A 21,039-nucleotide genomic window follows, 5' to 3' on the forward strand; every position below is an offset into this window, starting at 1 on the left:
TTTTGTATATTTAGAAACAGCATCACAGAATATCATTTCTATATATTATGATGCAATAGTTTTCTCTTTTAAAATATTTTTAGATGTAAATGGACACAATATCTTTTTTTTAAAAGAGAGAGAGAATTTTTTTAATATTTATTTTTTAGTTCTCGGCGGACACAACATCTTTGTGTGTATGTGGTGCTGAGGATCGAACCCGGGCTGCACGCATGCCAGGAGAGTGCGCTACCGCTTGAGCCACATCCCCAGCCCCGGACACAATATCTTTTTAAATTTATTTATTTTTATGTGGTGCTGAGGATCAAACCCAGTGCCTCATACATGCCAGGCAAGTGGTCTACCACTAAGCCACAACCCCAGCCCTATGATGCAGTAGTTTTCTAAGGAAACAATTCCTTCTGTTGATATTTGTAGTAAAAAAAAAATCTTTAATAAGTTTGCATTTTAGTCAGACTCACAAACTTGGTTTTCAACATCATCTACTGATTTGTACATCTGATCCTACTATTTTTGTATTCAGAATTCTTCACCTAAATGAAATATTATTTTTTAATGTTTGTCCTAATCTTAATAATTTTTAACATTCCCATTATTTTCTCTGCTGACTTGGTACGTAAAATATTTGATTCTTAGTCAGTAGATGCCCTGGTCATCCTATACTAAATATCTGGAATGGTTTTATTTCCCCAATGTAGAGACTATATCGACAATTGTACCATAAACTGAAAGACAAGATTCACACAACTCCTGACACACCTGAAATCCGCCAAGTCAAGAAGACACAAGAAGCTGTCAGTGAGGTGAGTATTTTCTTAATAGAGAGAACAGTCTGTGGACCCCAGGGGTGAAAGTGGACCATGCCTTTAATGTGCGTGTCTTTTTCCCCCTTAGTTGATCTACAAATCAGACTTCTTCAAGATGCAGGGCCACATGATCTCCCTGCCGTACACACCCCAAGTGTTGCACTGCCGCTACGTGGGAGACATCACCAGTGATGTAAGCATCCTGTAGGGCTCTTTCTGGAAAGCAGCCTTGCTTTCAGCCTTTTCCATTAAGAACTACTAAACTACTGGTACAACTTAGAGGTGGCACAGTGCAGAAGCAGGACTCTGCAGTTTCCTAGCTATGCAAACTCTAATAAGAGGACCTCTGGGATGTAAAAGAATTGCCACTGTTCTTTATCACTCAATGACCACAATTATATATTAGACACTGGGTCCTACCTCACTCTTTGGTGCTCTGTATCCCAGGTCATGTTTAGTAGCTTCTCCTATTCATCCTGTTCCCATCCTCTTTAGCAACTTTGCATTGCCATTTAAAAACATTCTTGCCTGTTTCTTTCTTCGAAAAGATCAATCCTTTTAATCTGTGCTTTTCTCCCATCCATATGAGAATAAAATAATAGCAGTGCTCTCTCCTTAGCTCAAGGTTAGAGATTTGTGATTTATTTAAGTGCAAGCAAACTAAGAGCATAGCATGAATATGTTGAACCAAAGTGAAAAATATAGTAGCCCCCTCTTATACGCAGAGGGTACCTTCCACGACCCTAAGTGGTTGCCCAAAACTGTGGATAATACCAAACCCCATATATGCAGTTTTTTCCTATACCTACATAGTTAAAATAAAGCTTAATTTATAACTTAGGCACAGTAAGAGGTTAAGAATAATAACTAAGAAAACAGCACAATAATAATAATATGCTATAATAATTATTTTAAACTCATGAATTGTTTATTTCTGGAATTTTCCATTTAATATTTTCAGACTGTGATGGACAGTAAATAACAGAAACCAAAGAATGGGGCGGGGTGGAGTGCTATTGTATATCAACAAAGAAGTGCTGCTACCCTCTCTTTTTTGGTTCCTGATTTACATTTGCTCATGAGTAGACATCTATTTGTATTTGCCCCAACAGATTAAGTACAAAGAAGACTTGCAGATCTTAAGGGGACTTGGTTGCTTCCTGTATGACACTCCTGACATGGTCCGCTCCCGACACCTGAGGAAGCTCTGGGTGAGTACATTTTTTCATGACACAGCTACTCCTGCACAGCTGCCAAGTGCCCATCACCAGCCTCCAGGACTAAGAAGAACAAATCTTAGCCTGCAGCTACTTTTAAAGAGAAATTTACCATCAATCCACTTGGACAGGTTATAACTTACTTAAGATGATTTGTGCCTCCTATAAAAGGTAATGATCTTAAATGACAGTTGTTTTTGTTTCTACCTAATAAAACACCCAGGAGACAAGAGGGCCTGTACCATTTGCACATACCAACCCTGTGAAAGATAGCATGACAGTCTCTTCAATGATTAATCAACCTGTATATCTGCTGTGTTTTTGTTTTAGTCTAATTACCTGTACACTGATAATGCAAGAAAGATGCGAGACAAATACAAAGTGGTACTTGACACTCCAGAATACAGAAAAGTGCAGGAACTGAAGACCCATCTGAGTGAGGTAAGTAAGGATGCTTTACCTGTGCCTCCAAGTTAGACCAAATTGACCAGTATGAATAACACTACTCAGGAAGGTTCTTAGTACCTCTCTCTAGCAATCACTCTTTAGGCAACTGCAGATGTAAAACATTTCCCTTCTTCCCTTAACTGCAGAGTGGCCACAATGTCTAAGAACGTCAGTTGACCTCACTTTGGCTCAATTTACTTACTTTTCCCCTTTTGGTAAAGTGAGAATATTAATACTTACCCTTCCTGTGACTTGAGCTGATGAGAGGTTTTACATGATTTTATAGAAAGTCCTTCTGTCATACACTATTGTTGTAGTCTCCAAATTGAACTTATTTCAGATTTTTCTCTCCTGCTATCAGGATCCCAATCCTGAAAGTGACCTTTGGATAGTCTTCAATGGCTCCCTTTCTTCTGCCCACTCAATAAATTCCAAACTAGTTTCATTTTCATCTGCCCATCTGGCATTGAGGCTCATGATCTGTTGCAATATTTGTATACAGATTTGATCCTGTCACCTAGACAGTGGGTTCCTTGAAGTATCAACCCCATCTTCCTATCTTATTTACAAGTGTGTCTCCTTAGTGCCTTGGCCATGTTAGTAGACATCTATGTTGGCCAGAGATTGGATGTGCTTTGCAAAAGTAAGAGCATTCCACAAATGTAAATGCTTGGTCTTTTTTGGTTTTGTTTTGTTTTAATGGTACTGGGGATTGAACCCAGGGTCTCATGCAAGCTACCACTAAGCTACATCTATAGCTCTTGGTTGCTCTTCTTATAAGCAACTTGCATTCTTCTTCTACCATCAGGCTATATTGTGGCTCAGTTTAGCAGGCTTCATCAAGCTGAGCCAAGCACTGGCTGTCAGAGCACTTCATCATTCTCAATGACTCTGATGGCTGCTGACTAGAAATCTCATGCTCTTGGACTTACAGATGCCTTATCACAACAGATATTGCCCTCCCTGGAGGGGTTGTATAGCTTCTTACACTCTATGAGCCAGAGTCAGAGGATGATTAATCCTTTAGCTTTTATAAATGCTAATTGAGTCCATTTGCTTTCCTAAAAGCTTCTCTCTGTTATTTCAACTGGTGCGCACACTCAGACAAGAATGCTAACATTCTTTTTATCCCAGTAAGTGCTTCTCCCTGGTTTAGGAGCCGAATACCAATGGGATGTTTTTAAACTACCCTTGGATGGACTTGACCCCTAGTTCCACTAGAGTATGATTTGGGGCATCAGTATTTTTTTTTCTTTTGTACTGATGATTGAACCCAGAGTTGCTAAGCCACTGAGCCACATCCACAACCCTTTTTATATTTTATTTAGAAACATGGTCTCATTGAGTTGCTTAAGGCCTCGCTAAGTCACTGAGGCTGGCTTTGAATTTGCAATCCTCCTGAGCCACTGGGGTTACAGGCGTGTGTCACCACGCCTGGCCCATCTGTATGTTTTTTAAATGCCCCAAAGATGATCCTCAAATCTACCCAGGGTTGAAAACCACTTCATCACATCTCTCCTTCAGCTACCAAATAATAATAATAATAATAAAATGCTTCGGTAATTTAAAAGTGCTTCAAAGTAAATACTTGTTTTGTTTTAATGGTATTGGGTTTAACGTCTGGGTTCAGAATTATCCAAAACTTGAGTTTCCCTTCTTCTCAATTCCTGTTGGGATTTTATGTATACTGTGCATCAACATTTGAGGAAGAAGAAAGGGTCTTTTTCAGTACTGTAGTTTCTACCATATTTGCCTCTCCATAAGAATGACCATCCTCTGAAGTCTGGGGGTAAAGGCTACAATAAAGTCCTTGGGAGTTTTTGGTATCAGGAAAGTTGAGAAATATTGACTTGGTAAAAAATTTGTCAAAAAGGAAGTTCAATTTACTGACTTTTAAATTGTCTTTGCATTGTGTAGATTCTTGACATAAAGCATTTGTAATACTAAGAAACAGAAGCATGAACAGCGCACACCTAAGTACAATAAAAATGTAACAGAAAGAGAACTATAGAAATGGCATGGGACACTGAATTTTAGTTCCAGGTTTACTTCCAATTAGCTGTATGGCCTTATATGAGTCACAATGCCAGCATTTCAATTTCCTAAGCTAGAGAAGTTGATTACCTGGGAGAAGAGGGAGACAGAGACAGAGGCAGACTGAACCTGGAAGAAATTAAATTTTAATTTAATTTCTTTTCAAAAGTGACACCACGATAGCTCCAAACACATGAGCTACATTTTAGATTAAGTATAGTTCTATATAATTTAGATATTATATATATACATGTATGTACATGTCAAGAAAATTTTAATTTTATTTCTTCAACTGGTATTTATATTGTATTAGAATTTATTTGGAATTCATTTGTTCCTTCTAGTTTGCCTTATTAAATTCCCTCCACATTTATTAAGGGACTACTGATTTTCAGGCCTCTTGTCTAGGAATTAGGTGACGAAAGATTATACAGCTGAGCCACTGCATCCCATGGGCTCCTGGTCTGGGAGAAGAAATAGACATCAGTGTGATAAAAGGCATTTTATAGGACTAGTCAAAAGATCATGGACTCTAGTTTTTCCAGCAGATAAAAGGGAGAACATTGTAGGCAGGAAGGATAGTATGTGAAAGCAGCCATGAGTTCTAACAGCTTGGGTAGTTTAAAATAGCACATGAGGATTATGAAAAAGGATTTTGGGAGATGAGACTAGAAACCTCATCTAGGATTTTTCATAAATCCCAAAGGCCAGGTCATAATGCCTTAAAGGTATTGTATTAGTGACCTTTGGGATTTATGAAAAATCATTGAATTATTTCTATGCAGGATAGTTCGAGTATTGTAAAAATCTGTCTCTCAGACTTGCGAAAGATGGGTGAGCCACATGGAGCAGTCCAGTAAAGGAGCCCAGCTGAGGAGACTCCTAAAGATGTGTAGAAAACAAACAGGACAGAAGCTGAAACAGGGTAGTGCTGGTGGGCCGGAGTGGAAGGGTTGAGAATTAGGAGTCTAGGATGACTCCCCAGATTCTCTCTGGGTGACTGGGAGATCGAGGAGTCATTTAGCAAAATAGAGAAGACATGAAGCAGATGTGAGGTAGAGATGGGAGTAACATAAAGAATTCTACATTAAATGTGATAAATCACATTTAGGAAGTTGTTGAAAGTTGGGTCTGGGGTTCAGGAGACACAATGGATATAAAGATTTGGAAGTCATCAATCTCAAAGTGAGGTCAAATGAGGTACAAATGAGCTCACCCAAGGAGAATAGATAGGATAAAAGGAGCCAACACTTAACTCTAGCTCACAACAGACCATAGAGGGAGGCCTGGAGAGATAGGAGGCCACCAAGCAGAGAATGGTGGAGTGGGAGGTACACAAGACCGTTTTTAGGATTGAATTAGAACAGTGTCTGTTGCTACAGAGAACTCTGAAGATTTTATTGAAGCAAATACAATAAAGATTTGGTACTCTTATCAAGAGTGACTTCACTGGTACAGTTGGGTAGTAGCCAAGGATCTTGAGAAATTAATCAAAAAGTGAAAGAATAGGTGATCTGGCTGAAAAAGGAAGGAGGGAAGCACTGGCTAGAGGTTGGAAAAATCTTAATGGAGGGAGAGATTTGGACCTGTTTTCAAATGAAGGGAGAGTGCTGAAAAAGCAGGAAGGGCTGAGGATAGGAGGACCAAAAGGTAGCTGTCAGTTAAGGGTTCCAGAAGAAACAAGTGGGAATAGCACTAAGAACAGAGCGGGACGCTTGAAACTTGGACAAGTAGGTGGGCAATGTCTCTTCTTTTGCTAAAGAGTAGGGAAGGCAGGCTCAGGAGGAAAGTACTAATAAGTCATTGGTTTATTAGGAAGAAAATAAAACTTTTACAGTGGGAGGGGTCTACTTTTCCTATGAGCAAGCAATAAAGGGATCTGCAGAGAATATATCAGGTCAATGAAGCAGAGATGACGGCCATGATGTGTTTTATGTCCAGCTGGTGTACAGAGCCAAAGGCAAGAAGCTGAAGTCAGTCTTCACTTCAGTTCCCGATACTCCTGATCTTTTAAGAGCCAAGCGGGGGCAGAAGCTTCAGAGCCAGGTAACACCAATTGTAAATGAATATTCAAACCCTGCCATGTAGCATCGCCTGGGGTGGGACTGTGCGCCTGGCCTCTCCTAACCAGTGGCAGGCCCTTAGCCTTGCCTGTTCTTGCTGCAGTCTTGTGCCCATCTGCACTTCATTTTAGGAAGCATCTACCTTTCAGGCCATCACAATTACAGCTAGGTTTCACGGGAGCAAGGATGCCACACCTTCTTTTCTAAGTGCTGTGTAACTTTAGTCACTTCATGAGTGGTCTGTGACTGCACGTTGTGAAAATGGTTATTGGATCATTCCATTGGACTTGCTATCCACAGATAAATGAAACCATATTTCACATTCAGGCAAAATTAAGGGGCAAGTATGATGAGAGTGCTCTCAGAATCCTCTCACTGCTCTGCTAGCATTCCTGATCACCTGGCTTTTCCATACTCAGCAGTAGGAATAGTAGACAAAAGGAACATATATGTGTTTTCAAATTCGAGACACAGAGAAAAATTAACAAATGCCTATAACAAAAACACAAATAAGCAATCAAACCAGGACAACAGATTCTAGAAGTACTCCCTTCCCCTCCCACTGAAGGGTTAGAAATGAATGAAGAGGGCTAAATACTAAATGCTTCATCTTTGTGACATCTCACCTTATTCTCTTATTTTAAAGTATCTCTATGTTGAACTTGCCACCAAAGAGAGACCCCATCATCATGCTGGAAACCAGACCACAGCCTTGAAGCACGCTAAAGATGTAAAGGACTTGGTCAGTGAGGTAAGTTGGGATTTTGCACTGAGTTAAAGAAAACAAAACCTTCACCTGCCCAGTGTGTGTGTGTCGCTGGGGATTGAAACTAGGTTTTGTGTCTACCAGGCTCTACCACTGAGCTACATCCCCAGCATCCACCTGTTAACTTCTGTTCAGAGAGTTCATTATTCTAAGTTGTACTCAACATGATCAAAATATAGAAAACAAAGCTATTCTCTCAAAGAGTGTGATACATTGTCTCCCTCTGCTAGATCTATAAGTTGGTTATGAATTGGAGTAGGGTAAAAACACCTGACCTCAAGTTTGTCTCTCTCTTCTATTTTTTTTCCTTAGAATAAGTACAAGATCCAATATGAAAAGATGAAGGACAAGTACACTCCGGTGCCAGATACACCGATCCTCATCAGAGCCAAGAGGGCTTACTGGAATGCCAGTGACGTATGTATCCTGCCCTTCTTTTTCCTGTGTGATAGGGAGAGCTGAGGTTGCAGTACCAAGGAACATAATATGCTCTTCAGTCACATCCACAGTTCAGAATCAAGGCCCACAACACAGATCAGGAACAAAACAAAAACACTGACCCAATATCAACCAAGCAACGTAGCTGAGAATCGTGTTAAGAGATGCTAGAAGCCTATTGCCCCTTTTCTCAGGAGCAAAAGTGTGGTCCTTTCGTATAACTCTTTTGCAGCATTTCCTAGGGATACTTTACAACTAATTTACTTACCCATAAAATCATGGTCTTAGAGTGAGCTGAATATGGATTCAGTCATGACACTGTCATATGCTTGCTCTATGACTCCATAATTTGTTTAATATTTCTTTTCCTATCTGTCAGATGAAGATGAGCACTGTGAAAAAGAAGTAAAGCTACACAAGAACATGTATATAATATTCCTAGCATGCTATAAGAAATATGTGTTCCCTTTCTTATCCTAACTGCCTAAATGTAGATCATGTGAATGACATACAACTCAGGAGTTGGAATTAGGAGAGACAGACTTTCATTTCTTGTAGCATGTGATTAAAGGCAAGTCTGCCTTTTTTTTTTTTTTTTAGAAAATGGAAAAAGAAGTTTTATTGCTTAGCTAGCAAAGGAGTCATCTTTTATATGTGTTTTTTCAGAGCTACCTAAAAACAAAGGAACTGTTTGAGGTTGAAAACATATTAGTCAAAGAAGCACTCATCTTATGTAGATGAGGTGAATCTTCTATGATATTCTTTTTTTTTTCTTCCAGTACTGAGTATTGAACCTAGGAAGCACTTTACTGCTGAGCTATATCCCCTGCCCTTTTAATTTTTTGAAAAAGGGTCTTGCTAAGTTGCTCAGGCTGGCCTCAAACTTGTGGTCCTCCTGCTTTAGTCTCCTGAGTCGCTGGGATTACAGGCAAGCACCACCACAGTCAGCTGTCTTCTTTAATGGTCTTAAGTTTGAGTCAGAGCTGTTTTCTCTTGAAATATCACAAGCATAAAGAGTGGGGAATGCCTATAATCCCAGCAGCTTGGGAGGCTGAGGCAGAAGGATCATGCGTTCAAAACCAACCTTAGCAAAAAGCAAGGTGCTAAACAACTCAGTGAGACTCTGTCTCTAAAATACAATACAAAACAGGGCTGGGGATGTGGGTCACTAGTCAAGTGTCCTTGAGTTCAATCGCCAATACCAAAAAAAAAAGTAAAAATAAAATTTTAATATTGCTTAGTGCAGAAGTCATTTTAACAGTAGGAATTAGAAGCTAAATCTTTCTCCTCTTTCCATGTATGTTAGTATGTCTTGTACTCAGTTCACTTTTTTCCCCTCCAAAATGAGTGTTTGATTTATTCATTTTACATTTACAAAAAGATTTTAAATAGTCTTAGAGTTACCGAAAAGTGGCAAAGATAATACAGAGAATTCCCATATACCCCTATTGTTAACAATCTACATTACAATCATGCATTTGTCATGGCCAGTAAACCAAGGTTGAAAATGTTATTCTTGCATCAAGCTGTACTATGTTTGGGTTCCATTAGTTTTTCTTAGTGTCTTCTTCTTTTCCAGGATCTAAAATGATCTTCTTAATTTTTTCTAAATGTGTTCACAAGAAAACCTAAGAGAGAAGAGTTCAAGCTTAAGAGAGCCCAATTATTCAGTGTAGTGGTTCTCATAATCTATGTGCTTGTTTTCTTTCCAGCTACGCTACAAAGAAACATTTCAAAAAACCAAAGGGAAATATCACACTGTGAAGGATGCTCTGGACATCGTTTATCATCGCAGAGTCACGGATGACATCAGTAAAGTATGTCCTTGTATTTCTACTTACGTTGGACTCTCTAACCCACCATTACTTTCTTTTCTTTTCTTAGAAAATTCCCTTTTGTAAAACTCCAGGGAAAAGGAGACTTTGTACGTTAATTTTGGGAAAGACTTTATAGCTGTCTTTGTTTTTTTTTTTTTTTGTGGCAGGTGAAATACAAAGAGAATTACATGAGCCAGTTGGGCATCTGGAGGTCCATTCCTGACCGCCCAGAACATTTCCACCATCGGGCAGTCACAGATGCAGTCAGTGATGTGAGTGTTGACATCTACTTTCAAGTTCATATTCTCATATGAGTTATGAGGTCAGCCACTATGGAAAAACTGATAAGACTCACACCTAGCTTTAAGATCTTGTGTATGGATGTTTAAATTATAAAATTCAATTGCTAAATGAATAAACTTCAGTGTGTGAGAGGAAAAAATATGCTCAAGTTTGTACCTATTTTTTTTCTTCTAAATGTCTGACATTATATTACATGACTGGAAGTGCAGTACTTCATCTAGAAAATACTCTGTTTGATCCACTGATGATACAACTTCATGGAGCAATTAAAACACATAGCAATGCTCATTTAGATTAAAAATTTCACCTCTCTATATGAAAATATAACTTCCAAACTAATGATATACTCACTAGGAAAATATCTTGTTAAATTTGAATTATTTTAATAAGTAATAAAAATGAAAATGTTTACATACTGTAAACCATGTACCATAAAATAAGCAGAAATCAGTATTACTAGAAACCTCTTTAAATAATAGTTTCACTATTTTATTATTCCATATACTTCAGGAATCAGAGTTTGTATTTGTTCCACTTGTATAGACCCTAACCTATGGCTGTTTGGAGTAGGTTCTTAAAAAATCTTTGATGCTGATGTTCTCATCTCAGGTAAAATATAAAGAAGATTTGACCTGGCTTAAAGGCATTGGCTGCTATGCTTATGATACCCCTGACTTCACTCTGGCTGAACAGAACAAGAAACTCTACAGCAAGGTATATCCTCAAGAATGGTCACATGCATTCAACGCAGACCTGGACTCACAGGCAGATTAGCACTGAGGAAATAGCCTTTCCTGTGTCTGTCCCTGTCCTTGCTTCTAGACACTGTAACTGCAACACATACTGAACTGTCACTCTCCCGCGGAAATTTACTTATTTTTACCTCAATGACTATATTTTATTTGAATTTATCTGAATTTGATGAAAAGTCACCACAGTGTAGCATTTCACAACCCTCCCAGAATCTCCTCCCTATCATCTCAGGATGATTCACTGTACTAGAGATATGGTAGCAGGTGTACAGTGGGGGTGTTTCGGTCCACATTGTGTGACTCCAGGCAAGTCAAGTCTTTTATGTCCTCATTTTCTTATTTACAAAATGAAGCAGCTGAAGAGTCTTCTTTTGAGTTGTAAAATAGGAGTTAGCCATTTTTTTTTCTTTCTGATAAGTACCAGACAGTAGATATTTCAGACTTTGTGAGTCACATTCATTCCAGCTCATATTCTCCTTTGTTACAACCCCTTTAAATTGTGTAAAAAAAAAAAAAAAAAAAAAAAAAAAACAACATTCTTAACTCCTGGGGATGTTTCAAAACATGTGGTGACTAGATAGACCATAATTCACCCCTACTCTATATAATCATAAGTATCCAATTAGTTGTTGAGAAACTATATTCAAGTCAATGGACTAAAAATGACCATCAAGTGTACATGAAAATGCATTTAATGTAAAATAATAATATATAGGAACAAAGAAAAAATTTATTTAGACTTTTACCCAGAGTGTAACATTTGACATCCATTCAAAGAAAGTGTTTTCTAATCTGTCTTTTGGGTTAGTTTTCAGAACATACAGGCAGGTGTACCCATCACTGTTATTGGGAGTGGGTAAAGGCCTAAGGAATACTTGTTAGCTCTGTACATGAATCATCACAAGGATAAGATAAATAGCATGCCTCATTCTGAAGATTCACTAGCAAATAATCATGCTCTTTTCCTCTAGTATAAGTACAAAGAGGTATTTGAAAGGACAAAGTCAAATTTCAAGTATGTTGCTGACTCTCCAATCAACAAGCATTTCAAGTATGCAACTCAGTTGATGAATGAGGTATGTTTGAACTAATGCAATTAGACCTATTTAGTTCCCTGAAGAAGTTTATAGAGTTGTTTGATGAAAACCTAATATATAGAAAGACAGGACAGTCATCCTAAGTGTTCATTCAAACTAAAGATTTGGAAAGACTGTATAATGTCACCATCTCATGGGATCTATGTAAACCATGAATAAGGAAAAGCAAAGGGACCATTCAGAGGGGAGTGAGGACCCTACAGCCACCTATCCCTCTGCATGCACTATCATGGGGAGGCATAGCTCTGTGAGTGCTGACACAGGTCAAGGACTTTGTGGACTATTAGCTTAACTCCATTAAATATGATATTATGTAAAGTTGGGAGATCCATAAGTTTAATGTTAATTTAGTGTCCCCTACAAAGAAACCAAATTGGCAGTGGTCAGGAGACCCACTCCAAGGGGATAGTTGTGATTCATGTATTCAAATATGTTGCTGTTGTTACTATCATGTATCTTAGTACACAGAAGAGTCTATTTGCACAAAAAAATTTTCTTTGTATTTTACCCAGTCTTTCCTGTTAACCATCCTGCGAGAATTTAAGTTAAATTTTAAGTTGAATTTAATTCAAGAAAGCTGAAAAAAGCAAGATATGAATTTATTTATGTCTGGATGGTTTTATAATTAAAATTGTAGTTAACTGTATTTTTGGGTTTTCCACAAACTTACATATAAGTTAAAAATAATGCTAGAAATGTAGTAAAATATATTTAATAATGAAAACATAGCAAATAATATATTTATTCATGACTTTATGTTGTTCATGTTTATTTTTTAATTTGATTTAGTTCATTTTCAGTAGACATTTCCAGGCTGGACAACCCTGAAGAACTACTATCAGTAGCTTCCTATCAGTGCAGTCTTGATATATTTTGTTTCTACTTTTCTATTTTGCAAAGGATTTCTAGGTCTTTTTTATAATCAAATAAATTAACTTGTGTTCGAAGACTATGACAATTTTTCCATAAATGTTTTAGCATTAGTTATGCTTTTGAGTTCACAGCCTTAGATGGTAAATCCATAGCTTATCAGTATTTTATTTAAAGACCCTTGGGCTGGGCTAGTTAGGCCTCAATAGCCACATTGAAATCATATGCAACTTCATTTTTTGTGGTTCTGGGTATAGAGGCCAGGGCTTAGCGCCTGATAAGCAAGTGCTGTACCACTGAATTACACCCCCAACCCTAGTCCCTTAATATTATTATTTATTTATTATTTATTATATTAAATACAATATAAGATGCCATAAAGCCTAACATTGCTAATGACATCATATGAAAAGGTAGATAAGAAACTTCAATTCCAGCTTCATTAATCTGATCTATCCAGGCCCCAGCTATCCCCAGACAATCGCTCTTTACTGTCTCTCTTCTCTCCATACCCATCCCCATTTTTACTGTTCTGGGTGCTTTGGGAAGCCACTTCTAAAAATGATATGTTTCTGGCTCTCTGGAGTGTTTACCTTGGGACATTTCTCTGTGGCCTTGAAGTTGTACTCTTGCTATAATTTGATATGATGTTTGAGCAGAAAAAATACAGAGCTGATTATGAGCAGCGGAAAGATAAATACCACCTGGTAGTCGATGAGCCTAGACATCTGCTGGCTAAGACCGCAGGCGACCAGATCAGCCAGGTACTGTGAAGGGGCTGGCCGATGGTCCAGGCAGATTGTGCTCCGGGTTTCTCATGAGGTGTCGTCCCGTCTGCTGCAAGGATGTCATAGGTTCTGCCTATGATATTGAGCTGTTCTGTTTCTAAGTATCTGTGTAGCCACCCAAAGAGCCCATGAGCTATTTGAGTGTGCCAGTCTGTGCTCTGTGTCCTCACTTGTGCTGTGGTGAAGATGGAAATGAGGACTAGGTCCTCCCACAAGTTATTTTCTTTTACACAATTTCTTTGCAAATGTCAGTTGCAAACCAAGCTATAAAACTAAAATAAGACAAAAATTATGGAGGACAAAAAACCAAACTCCCGATGGTCTTTTTCTGTTCCTATGATGTCTTCACTGGAAGACACTTTTGGTAGTAACATAAGTGAGACTAGCTATGTCGTTCCTGTTGACAAGGACTCTGGACAGTCAGCCATCAATACGTCAGTCACTGCGCTCACCACTGTCATGTATCTGGCCCCTTCACCCACACAGCCATGTGAGGGCACAAAGCATATATGCCTACATCTCTTCACTCAGAGGTGACTGGGATATAGAGCCGTGTCCTTTTCTGTCTTCATAAGTCTCTTTTGTGCTTCACTGCTCTTTGCATGGACAGAGAAAATATAAATCTAGTGCCAAGATGCTTCTGAAACAAGGATGTAATGAAATTCTGCGTCCAGATATGTTGACTGCTCTCTACAATTCACACATGTGGAGCCAGGTAATGTCTGAAGGGTGTGAGGGAGGAGGTTAGATTCTTAGGTGCGTTCCCTTTTATGCTTTCTTTGGTCTCTGCTCCCTACCCATGCTGCCTTCACATGATAAAGCTGCATAAATATTCATTCCTTATAAATGAACTCAACGTGGCTGAAGGTAGTGATGGAAGAGCCATCATCTATATGGACCTGATGCTTTAGAAAGTCCTAGAAAAATTATCTGAGCCTCCTTCAAATGCTATTTCCAAATTAGTATAATATCAATTTATATTTTTTCAGTATTTGCTTCAAAGAAATAGATTCCTTAGAGACTGTGGATTTAGAATTAGTCAACAGCATTTAAAGGTCTGAATATTTAATGTTTTCATCTAATTTTCCCATTGTTCAATTATCACTGCAACTGTCCCATTTGGGAGAGATGAGGATTTCCATGCAGCTCTTTGAATATTATTTATATTCACGGTGGCTTTTGAGTGTGATGCTGAATTGCTATATTATTGCCAGCATTTTTGTTTTCACACACTTGTTAGCAGTGTTGCTGATAAAATTGCCTTTCTAAAATTGCCAGTGGAAACACATGCGACCACCTTTCCATCACAGGCTGAAAGGTAAATATGGAGCAGCAATAAAGAGTGGTAATGTTTAACTACACGATATAATGTTAATAAAATGCCACTTTCTCAGATCCTCCCCATCCCCAAATTTTAATCTTTTGAATTAGCAAGATGTTTTATCATTTTAATTTGCCATCAACTCAACACACACAATGAGGAGGAAGACTCTCTCCATAAACATCCTGTTTGCCTAAACTTTCTCGTTGGCCTTAATATATGATCATCAAATAGTTGTGCATGAGATTTTGTTAAGCTGTCTGTATCTGTCTTGCTTAAAACAGCTTGTGTGCATGTGATTTGAAAATTATAAAAACAAATTATTTTTTAAATGATAAATACTTTTCAAACTGTATACACTCATTTCCTATTTTATATCTATTTTATCTTTGATATGGAAAAATCCTTTAAGAGACTGTAAACACTTAACACAGTACATTGTGAGTGCAATGGTACTTTTCAGAGTCTGAAGAACAAGTTGCTCTGAGATTCATTCTACAGGTTCCATTGACTCAGTGTCCTAACATCTCAGGGACTCCATGTGTAGAAAATAGATTATTATCTGTTCACTCTACTATACAATTGCTATCAAGTGCAAATTTATCTTCAACAATTCTAATTAGGATTTAAAGTGAAAGTTGTGTGACACTATATCCCACTCTGGTGTTTCATTATATTTTTAAAGTTCTCTATTCTACTTCTTAGAGTGAACTAATTCTTCTCTTCAACAATTTAGATCAAGTACAGGAAAAATTATGAAAAGACAAAGGACAAATTCACCTCGGTCGTGGACACTCCAGAACACCTGCGTACCACAAAAGTCAACAAACAAATCAGCGATGTAAGTACAGGGAACACTGAAGAGATTCACAAACTCGGGCATTCACAAATGTGGAGGGCCATTTTGGATTGTCATGTGTCTGAAAGGCTACTGCTATTTGGTGGGAGGAAGGCAGGGATGCTGTGTGTCTGCTATGCATAGGACTCTTCTTTCACAGTGAAGAATTGCTCTAACCAAATTGACCAACTCACCAGTTGAGAAACACAGAGGCCTTAGCAGAGAGCACTAACCCACCCATTGAATTTATTAAATTTTCTTTCCTGTGTTTACTAAAAAAAAAAAAATTGCATTTATATTTGTACATTGTAAAAGAATCATAACATTGTGTCCATCTCCTTTTAAAACTCTTTTAGATACTTTATAAGTTGGAATACAACAAGGCCAAGCCTCGGGGCTATACCACAATCCATGACACACCCATGCTGCTGCATGTCCGCAAGGTCAAGGATGAAGTCAGCGATGTAAGTACTGCAGTGGCCTCTCAGTCCCTCTCATCTTGGCCTCCTCCTGATGTGATATAACAAACCCTGACTCAGTTTCCTGTGTTGTTTCTGTGAAACAACCACCTTAAAACTTAGTGGCTTAAAAATAGCAGTCTTCTATTTTGTTTATGACTCTGTGAGTTGACTGGGCATAGCTGAGTAGTTCTTTCTACATATTGTGGGCAGAACTCTGAGGCTCAATTAATCCAGGACATCCAAGGCAGATATTCCAGAACAATCCAGTCCCAGCATATAATTGCAGTAAAAATAAAGAAAAAAGGCAAGCAGATCCACGGTTGCATAGAGTGTAGTTTATTAGGACTTATTGACAGAAGCTGGGCCTGGGTAGCAGCAAGACCAAGTAGATCCCTGTGATTTGGGTCAGGAGGAAGGGTATATATATATATATATTAGTCAGGATAAAGAGACTTTATTCAATTTGAATGTCCCTGGTTTATCCTAAGATAATGTCAAAGAGTCAGGAACATTCCTGGTGTTAGAGTCCGATTGAAGAAATAGATATACCATGGTTTTGTCTATTTACATACTGGGAAACCATGCAGAGAAAACTGACTAAGGTTACTCTGGGACAGTCATGGAAGTTCAACTCAAGATGGTGGCAGTCAACTGAATCCATACAGTAACTCGCTCACACAGCTGACAATTGATGACTGCTATGGGCTGGGAGCTTGGCTCTTGAATAAGTGAGGACCTATGCATATGGCCTCTCCATGTGCCTGCACATCTCATACACAGTATAGTGGTCGGGACCAAGAGGCAGGAAGTAAAAGCTTCCGGGTCAGTTAGGGCTACTCCTAGAACTGACACTGCATCATTTTTTTTTCCATCTTTTATACTCTCAGAATCAAGAAGTACATTAGTTAGCTTTCTCTCCCATAAAAAATGTCTGAGATATGTTAACTTATGAAGAAAAAAAAGGTTGATTTTTGGCCCTCAGTTATGGAGGTTTCAATCCCTGATTGATTGGTCCTGTTGCAAGGCAGCACACTGCTAACCTCATGGCCAGGACACAAAAGAGAGAAAGAGGAAGGGGCTGGGGTTTTAACTGTCCTTTTCAAGGACATGCCCTCAATGCAGAAGACCACCCCCCACGGCCAGGCCTCCCTTCTTAAAGATTTCACTACTTCCCTGTAACACCATGGACTGAGGACAGGACTGTAACACATGGGCCTTTCGGGGACATTCCAGATCCAAACTATAGCAAGAGGTACAGCGAAACATGCCATCTCTGAACAACTGGCAGAGCCACATTGCAGAAAAGCATGTGGAACAGGAGATATTGTTGAAGCCATTCTAAAATATGCAATGTGCCATAAATGCTGTTAGTACTCTAAGCTTCATCTTGACTAAGAGGAACAAACTAGTTGTTGTTATCCTAATATTCTGAATTGGAAGAGAAGTTGAATTCCTGAGTTTCAGATATTTGGCTTGATTCTGTGGTTGAAAACCGTCATTTTGGTTGAAAAAAAATTTCAACATTTTAAAGAATTCCATGGTTACATAAGTGCCTGGGCACTAGGAAGAAGAGTCAAGGCAGTTGTGGAATTGCTCATCCCTATCCCAAAGTCTTAACTATAGCCAGAGACTCATCTATTCAATAGATGAATAAATATGACCCTGAGTCACCATGCAAAACAACAAATGCATTCAGTGCACTGGTTAAGAAAGCTGAGATATATGAAGCATCTGAGATATATGAAAACATAGGTTTTGGTACTATAAACATGAACATTAGGTATTCATAAACATCTATCAAGTAGATCCCTTAATGTGGGACAGCCCATTCCCTAACACTGAAGAAAAATGAAGATTTCTATATTAATTTCCTCAAACTTCATGATTATAAGATCTTGGGGTCCTGATCTAAACTATTAATTTATAGGCCTTTTCCTCAAAAATATTGATTAGCAAATTAGGTCTGTGGTAAAGCCCCCCCCCCCAAATTGTAATTCTTATGATTCATTTAGTAAATCCTATAATGGCTCCTTTAGATCAGTTTATTTTGGCTTTAATCACATTAAAACCTGGGATCCTTCCCCAATAATTTAATGAGAAAGCCTAGATTGGGCCCCAGGACCATGAAAGTTAGGAGGCCATGAAATATGGATGAAGCTAGAAGCTGTGTATTGGGCCTGCAGACACTCCAAGCCTTCCCTGCGCCCCACCCATTCTCCCCAACCTCCAGGTACCCAAACTTGGTAGACACACTCTAGCAATGACAATGGTGATGACTGCATCCATCAGTTCATTCATTCTTCAAATGTTTACTGAGTTTGTTTGTGCTGTACACTAGGAATGACATAATGAATGACCCCAAACCTTTACCCTTAGATGGTCCAGCTAGTAGAGTAGACAGATAAATAATTACAACGTGACTCAACAACAGCAAGAATTGTGGGAGCAAGACTAAAATTCTAACAAGGTGGGCTGATGTGGGGAAATCTTCTCTAATAGCTATTCTCAAGATGTTCTAAACTCAGGATTTTCTGAGTTGGGGAAGGGAAAACATGCATGGAGAGCTGTCCATCGGCCCTCTCAGCACAAGCTCATGGAAGTAAATCCTGGGGTAACATTGATGACCACTTTCAATGTGCACTGGTGTTGGTGTTAAGATTTCAGATAGAAAGCTGTGCCTCTGCATAGTTGAATCCTTTCTTCACAGAATATTCTTTTTAAAATATTCTATCTTAGAAAGTTTTGTGTACTATAATCACAGTTCGAATTTCTTAGTTTTTAAAATGCTTGGTAAGATGCCATAAAAAATTAACCTTGTCACTCCATTTTTTCCCACAGCTAAAGTATAAAGAAGTTTACCAAAGAAATAAATCTAACTGCACCATTAAACCAGATGCGGTTCATATCAAAGCAGCCAAAGATGCCTATAAAGTCAACACCAACGTAAGTTCCAGGAACTTCCAGGCCTGTCTTAGTCTGTTTTCTGCTGCTATGATGACAGAAACTGAGACTGGGTAATTACCCCCACTCCAATAATAACAGCATTCAGGAGGGCTGAACCCTCATGACCTAATCAACGCTTAAAATCCCACATTGTGCCTAGCAGAATGGCTCATGCCTGAGACAGCAGGGTTGCAAGTTCAAAGCCAGCCTCAGCAAAAGATAGGGGCTAAGCAATCAGTGAGACCCTGTCTCTAAATATAATACAAAATAGGGCTGGGGATGTGGCTCCATGGTGGAGTGCCCCTGAGTTCAATCCCCGGTACCAGAAAAAAAAAAATCCCACATGGTAATATTATCACGATGGCAGGTCAATGTCAACATGAGCTTTGGATGTTTATGAGTTCAGCTTACTGAGTGATTTCTTTCTGTGGTATTAAAAACAGCTGGACTACAAGAAGCAATATGAAGCCAACAAAGCCTACTGGAAGTGGACCCCTGACCGACCAGACTTCATTCAGGCCGCCAAGTCATCCCTGCAACAAAGTGATGTAAGGAGGGAATGGCAGCCTCAAGGAGCCACCTGGCCTTTGAGCTAGCTCTTCTGGGCCCAGACACCAAGGACACAGACTCCTGACTGAGGCTGGGGAGGGTCTGGGGGAAGGTGGGATGGGAGAGCACAGTCCTGGTCCTGGCCCTGGCTGCTGGATTGGGAAGGAATCCAGCATGCAGAAGGGGGCCAGGCAGCCCTCCCCTCACTCTGTGAACACATCCACATCGTCTCCTAAAAAAGGCTCCCCATAGGTTTCATCAGATGCTCAGCTTCCATCTGTGCCTGTGACCCACTTCGTCTTCCTTTCTTCTGTCACAGTTTGAATATAAGCTGGACCGAGAGTTCCTCAAGGGCTGCAAGCTTTCTGTCACTGATGACAAAGACATGGTGCTGGCCCTCAGGAATTCTATAATAGAAAGTGATGTAAGTATTCAGTCCCTTCCATGATGCCTAACCTCACCCTGGATCATCTTCTGTGGCACCGTCTCCAGGGACACCCAGGAAGAGGCAGAGGAGATCTGTTCTGTAGGAATTCAGGTGTGGTCCTAAAACATAGCCATGCACTCAGTGGACACCAGTGATGTGATTGGGTCAGGTGCAGCCATGACAAGACTATTAAACCCAGGTGACAGTTTTGGTTTATACTGTACCATGAGGCAGTTCACACTACACAAATTAGGAATCTGAAGACCTGGCTTGATTCTATGTAGAAACAGTCATTTCTTTTCTATAGGATCCTCATTGGTAAGGGGGGAATAACAATGCCTCCCTGGGCTGATGGAAGGGCGGAGAGATGTATTTGAGAAGAGAATGCTCTCAACTAATGTTTGTCGGTTGAAGATCCATCCTGAGACCCTCAACTTGCAAGCAATAAGGAAAACACCCTTTTGAATATTTCTCAGGATTTCCAAGTGTCAAATCTTTTATAAACTAGGGTTTAGTGTTTCTAGTTTGTTACTGATGCCATTCTCCCAGCTATAAGATTTGGGGGTTTAATAAAAATATACAAGTTATTCAGAGAAGCTTAAGAAAAATATTTTTTCACTCCCATAGTTGAAATACAAAGAGAAACATGTCAAGGAAAGAGGAACCTGCCATGCTGTGCCTGACACTCCTCAGATCCTTCTGGCAAAGACTGTCAGCCATCTGGTGTCCGAGGTAATCCTCCAACAGCAATATGCTCTGCTTCCATCATGGGCTAAGGTCCCGGGCAGATACCTTAACACCATCTTTCTGGATTCCCCCAGAACAAGTACAAGGACCATGTCAAGAAGCACTTGGCCCAGGGCTCATATACTACACTGCCAGAGACCCTGGACACAGTTCATGTCAAGAAAGTGACCAAGCATGTCAGTGACGTAAGTGGCTAGCCACAGGACTCTTAGAAGCAGCAATGCCACTTCACCTGAGGAACCGGTGAAAGACTTTCTGATACCCTTTTGCATACAAGTGCTCTCCTTTATGTAGCTTAACTCTTACCATCAACACCTGTGTGAATCCTCAACTCTAGTTTTAAAATGATCCAGTA

General features: G+C 39.3%; 1 protein-coding gene across 1 annotated transcript in view; it reads left to right on the top strand.

Moving 5' to 3' along the window:
- Positions 1-21,039, top strand: part of Neb (nebulin) — a 202,939-nt gene that overhangs the window by 144,491 nt on the left and 37,409 nt on the right. Inside the window, exons 115-134 of the mRNA XM_058573519.1 lie at positions 699-803; positions 895-999; positions 1,919-2,017; positions 2,354-2,464; positions 6,446-6,550; positions 7,214-7,318; positions 7,646-7,750; positions 9,484-9,588; positions 9,756-9,860; positions 10,501-10,605; positions 11,615-11,719; positions 13,270-13,374; positions 14,009-14,113; positions 15,456-15,560; positions 15,914-16,021; positions 18,857-18,961; positions 19,405-19,509; positions 19,830-19,934; positions 20,565-20,669; positions 20,759-20,869. Of these exons, the coding sequence (XP_058429502.1) occupies positions 699-803; positions 895-999; positions 1,919-2,017; positions 2,354-2,464; positions 6,446-6,550; positions 7,214-7,318; positions 7,646-7,750; positions 9,484-9,588; positions 9,756-9,860; positions 10,501-10,605; positions 11,615-11,719; positions 13,270-13,374; positions 14,009-14,113; positions 15,456-15,560; positions 15,914-16,021; positions 18,857-18,961; positions 19,405-19,509; positions 19,830-19,934; positions 20,565-20,669; positions 20,759-20,869 (2,109 nt within the window). The remainder of the gene's footprint in view (positions 1-698; positions 804-894; positions 1,000-1,918; positions 2,018-2,353; positions 2,465-6,445; positions 6,551-7,213; positions 7,319-7,645; positions 7,751-9,483; positions 9,589-9,755; positions 9,861-10,500; positions 10,606-11,614; positions 11,720-13,269; positions 13,375-14,008; positions 14,114-15,455; positions 15,561-15,913; positions 16,022-18,856; positions 18,962-19,404; positions 19,510-19,829; positions 19,935-20,564; positions 20,670-20,758; positions 20,870-21,039) is intronic.

This window comes from Marmota monax, unplaced genomic scaffold (genome assembly GCF_021218885.2).
Source record: "Marmota monax isolate L192 unplaced genomic scaffold, Marmota_monax_Labrador192_F-V1.1 WCK01_AAM20220418_F8-fsc00048, whole genome shotgun sequence".
NCBI classification, from domain to species: Eukaryota; Metazoa; Chordata; class Mammalia; order Rodentia; family Sciuridae; genus Marmota; species Marmota monax.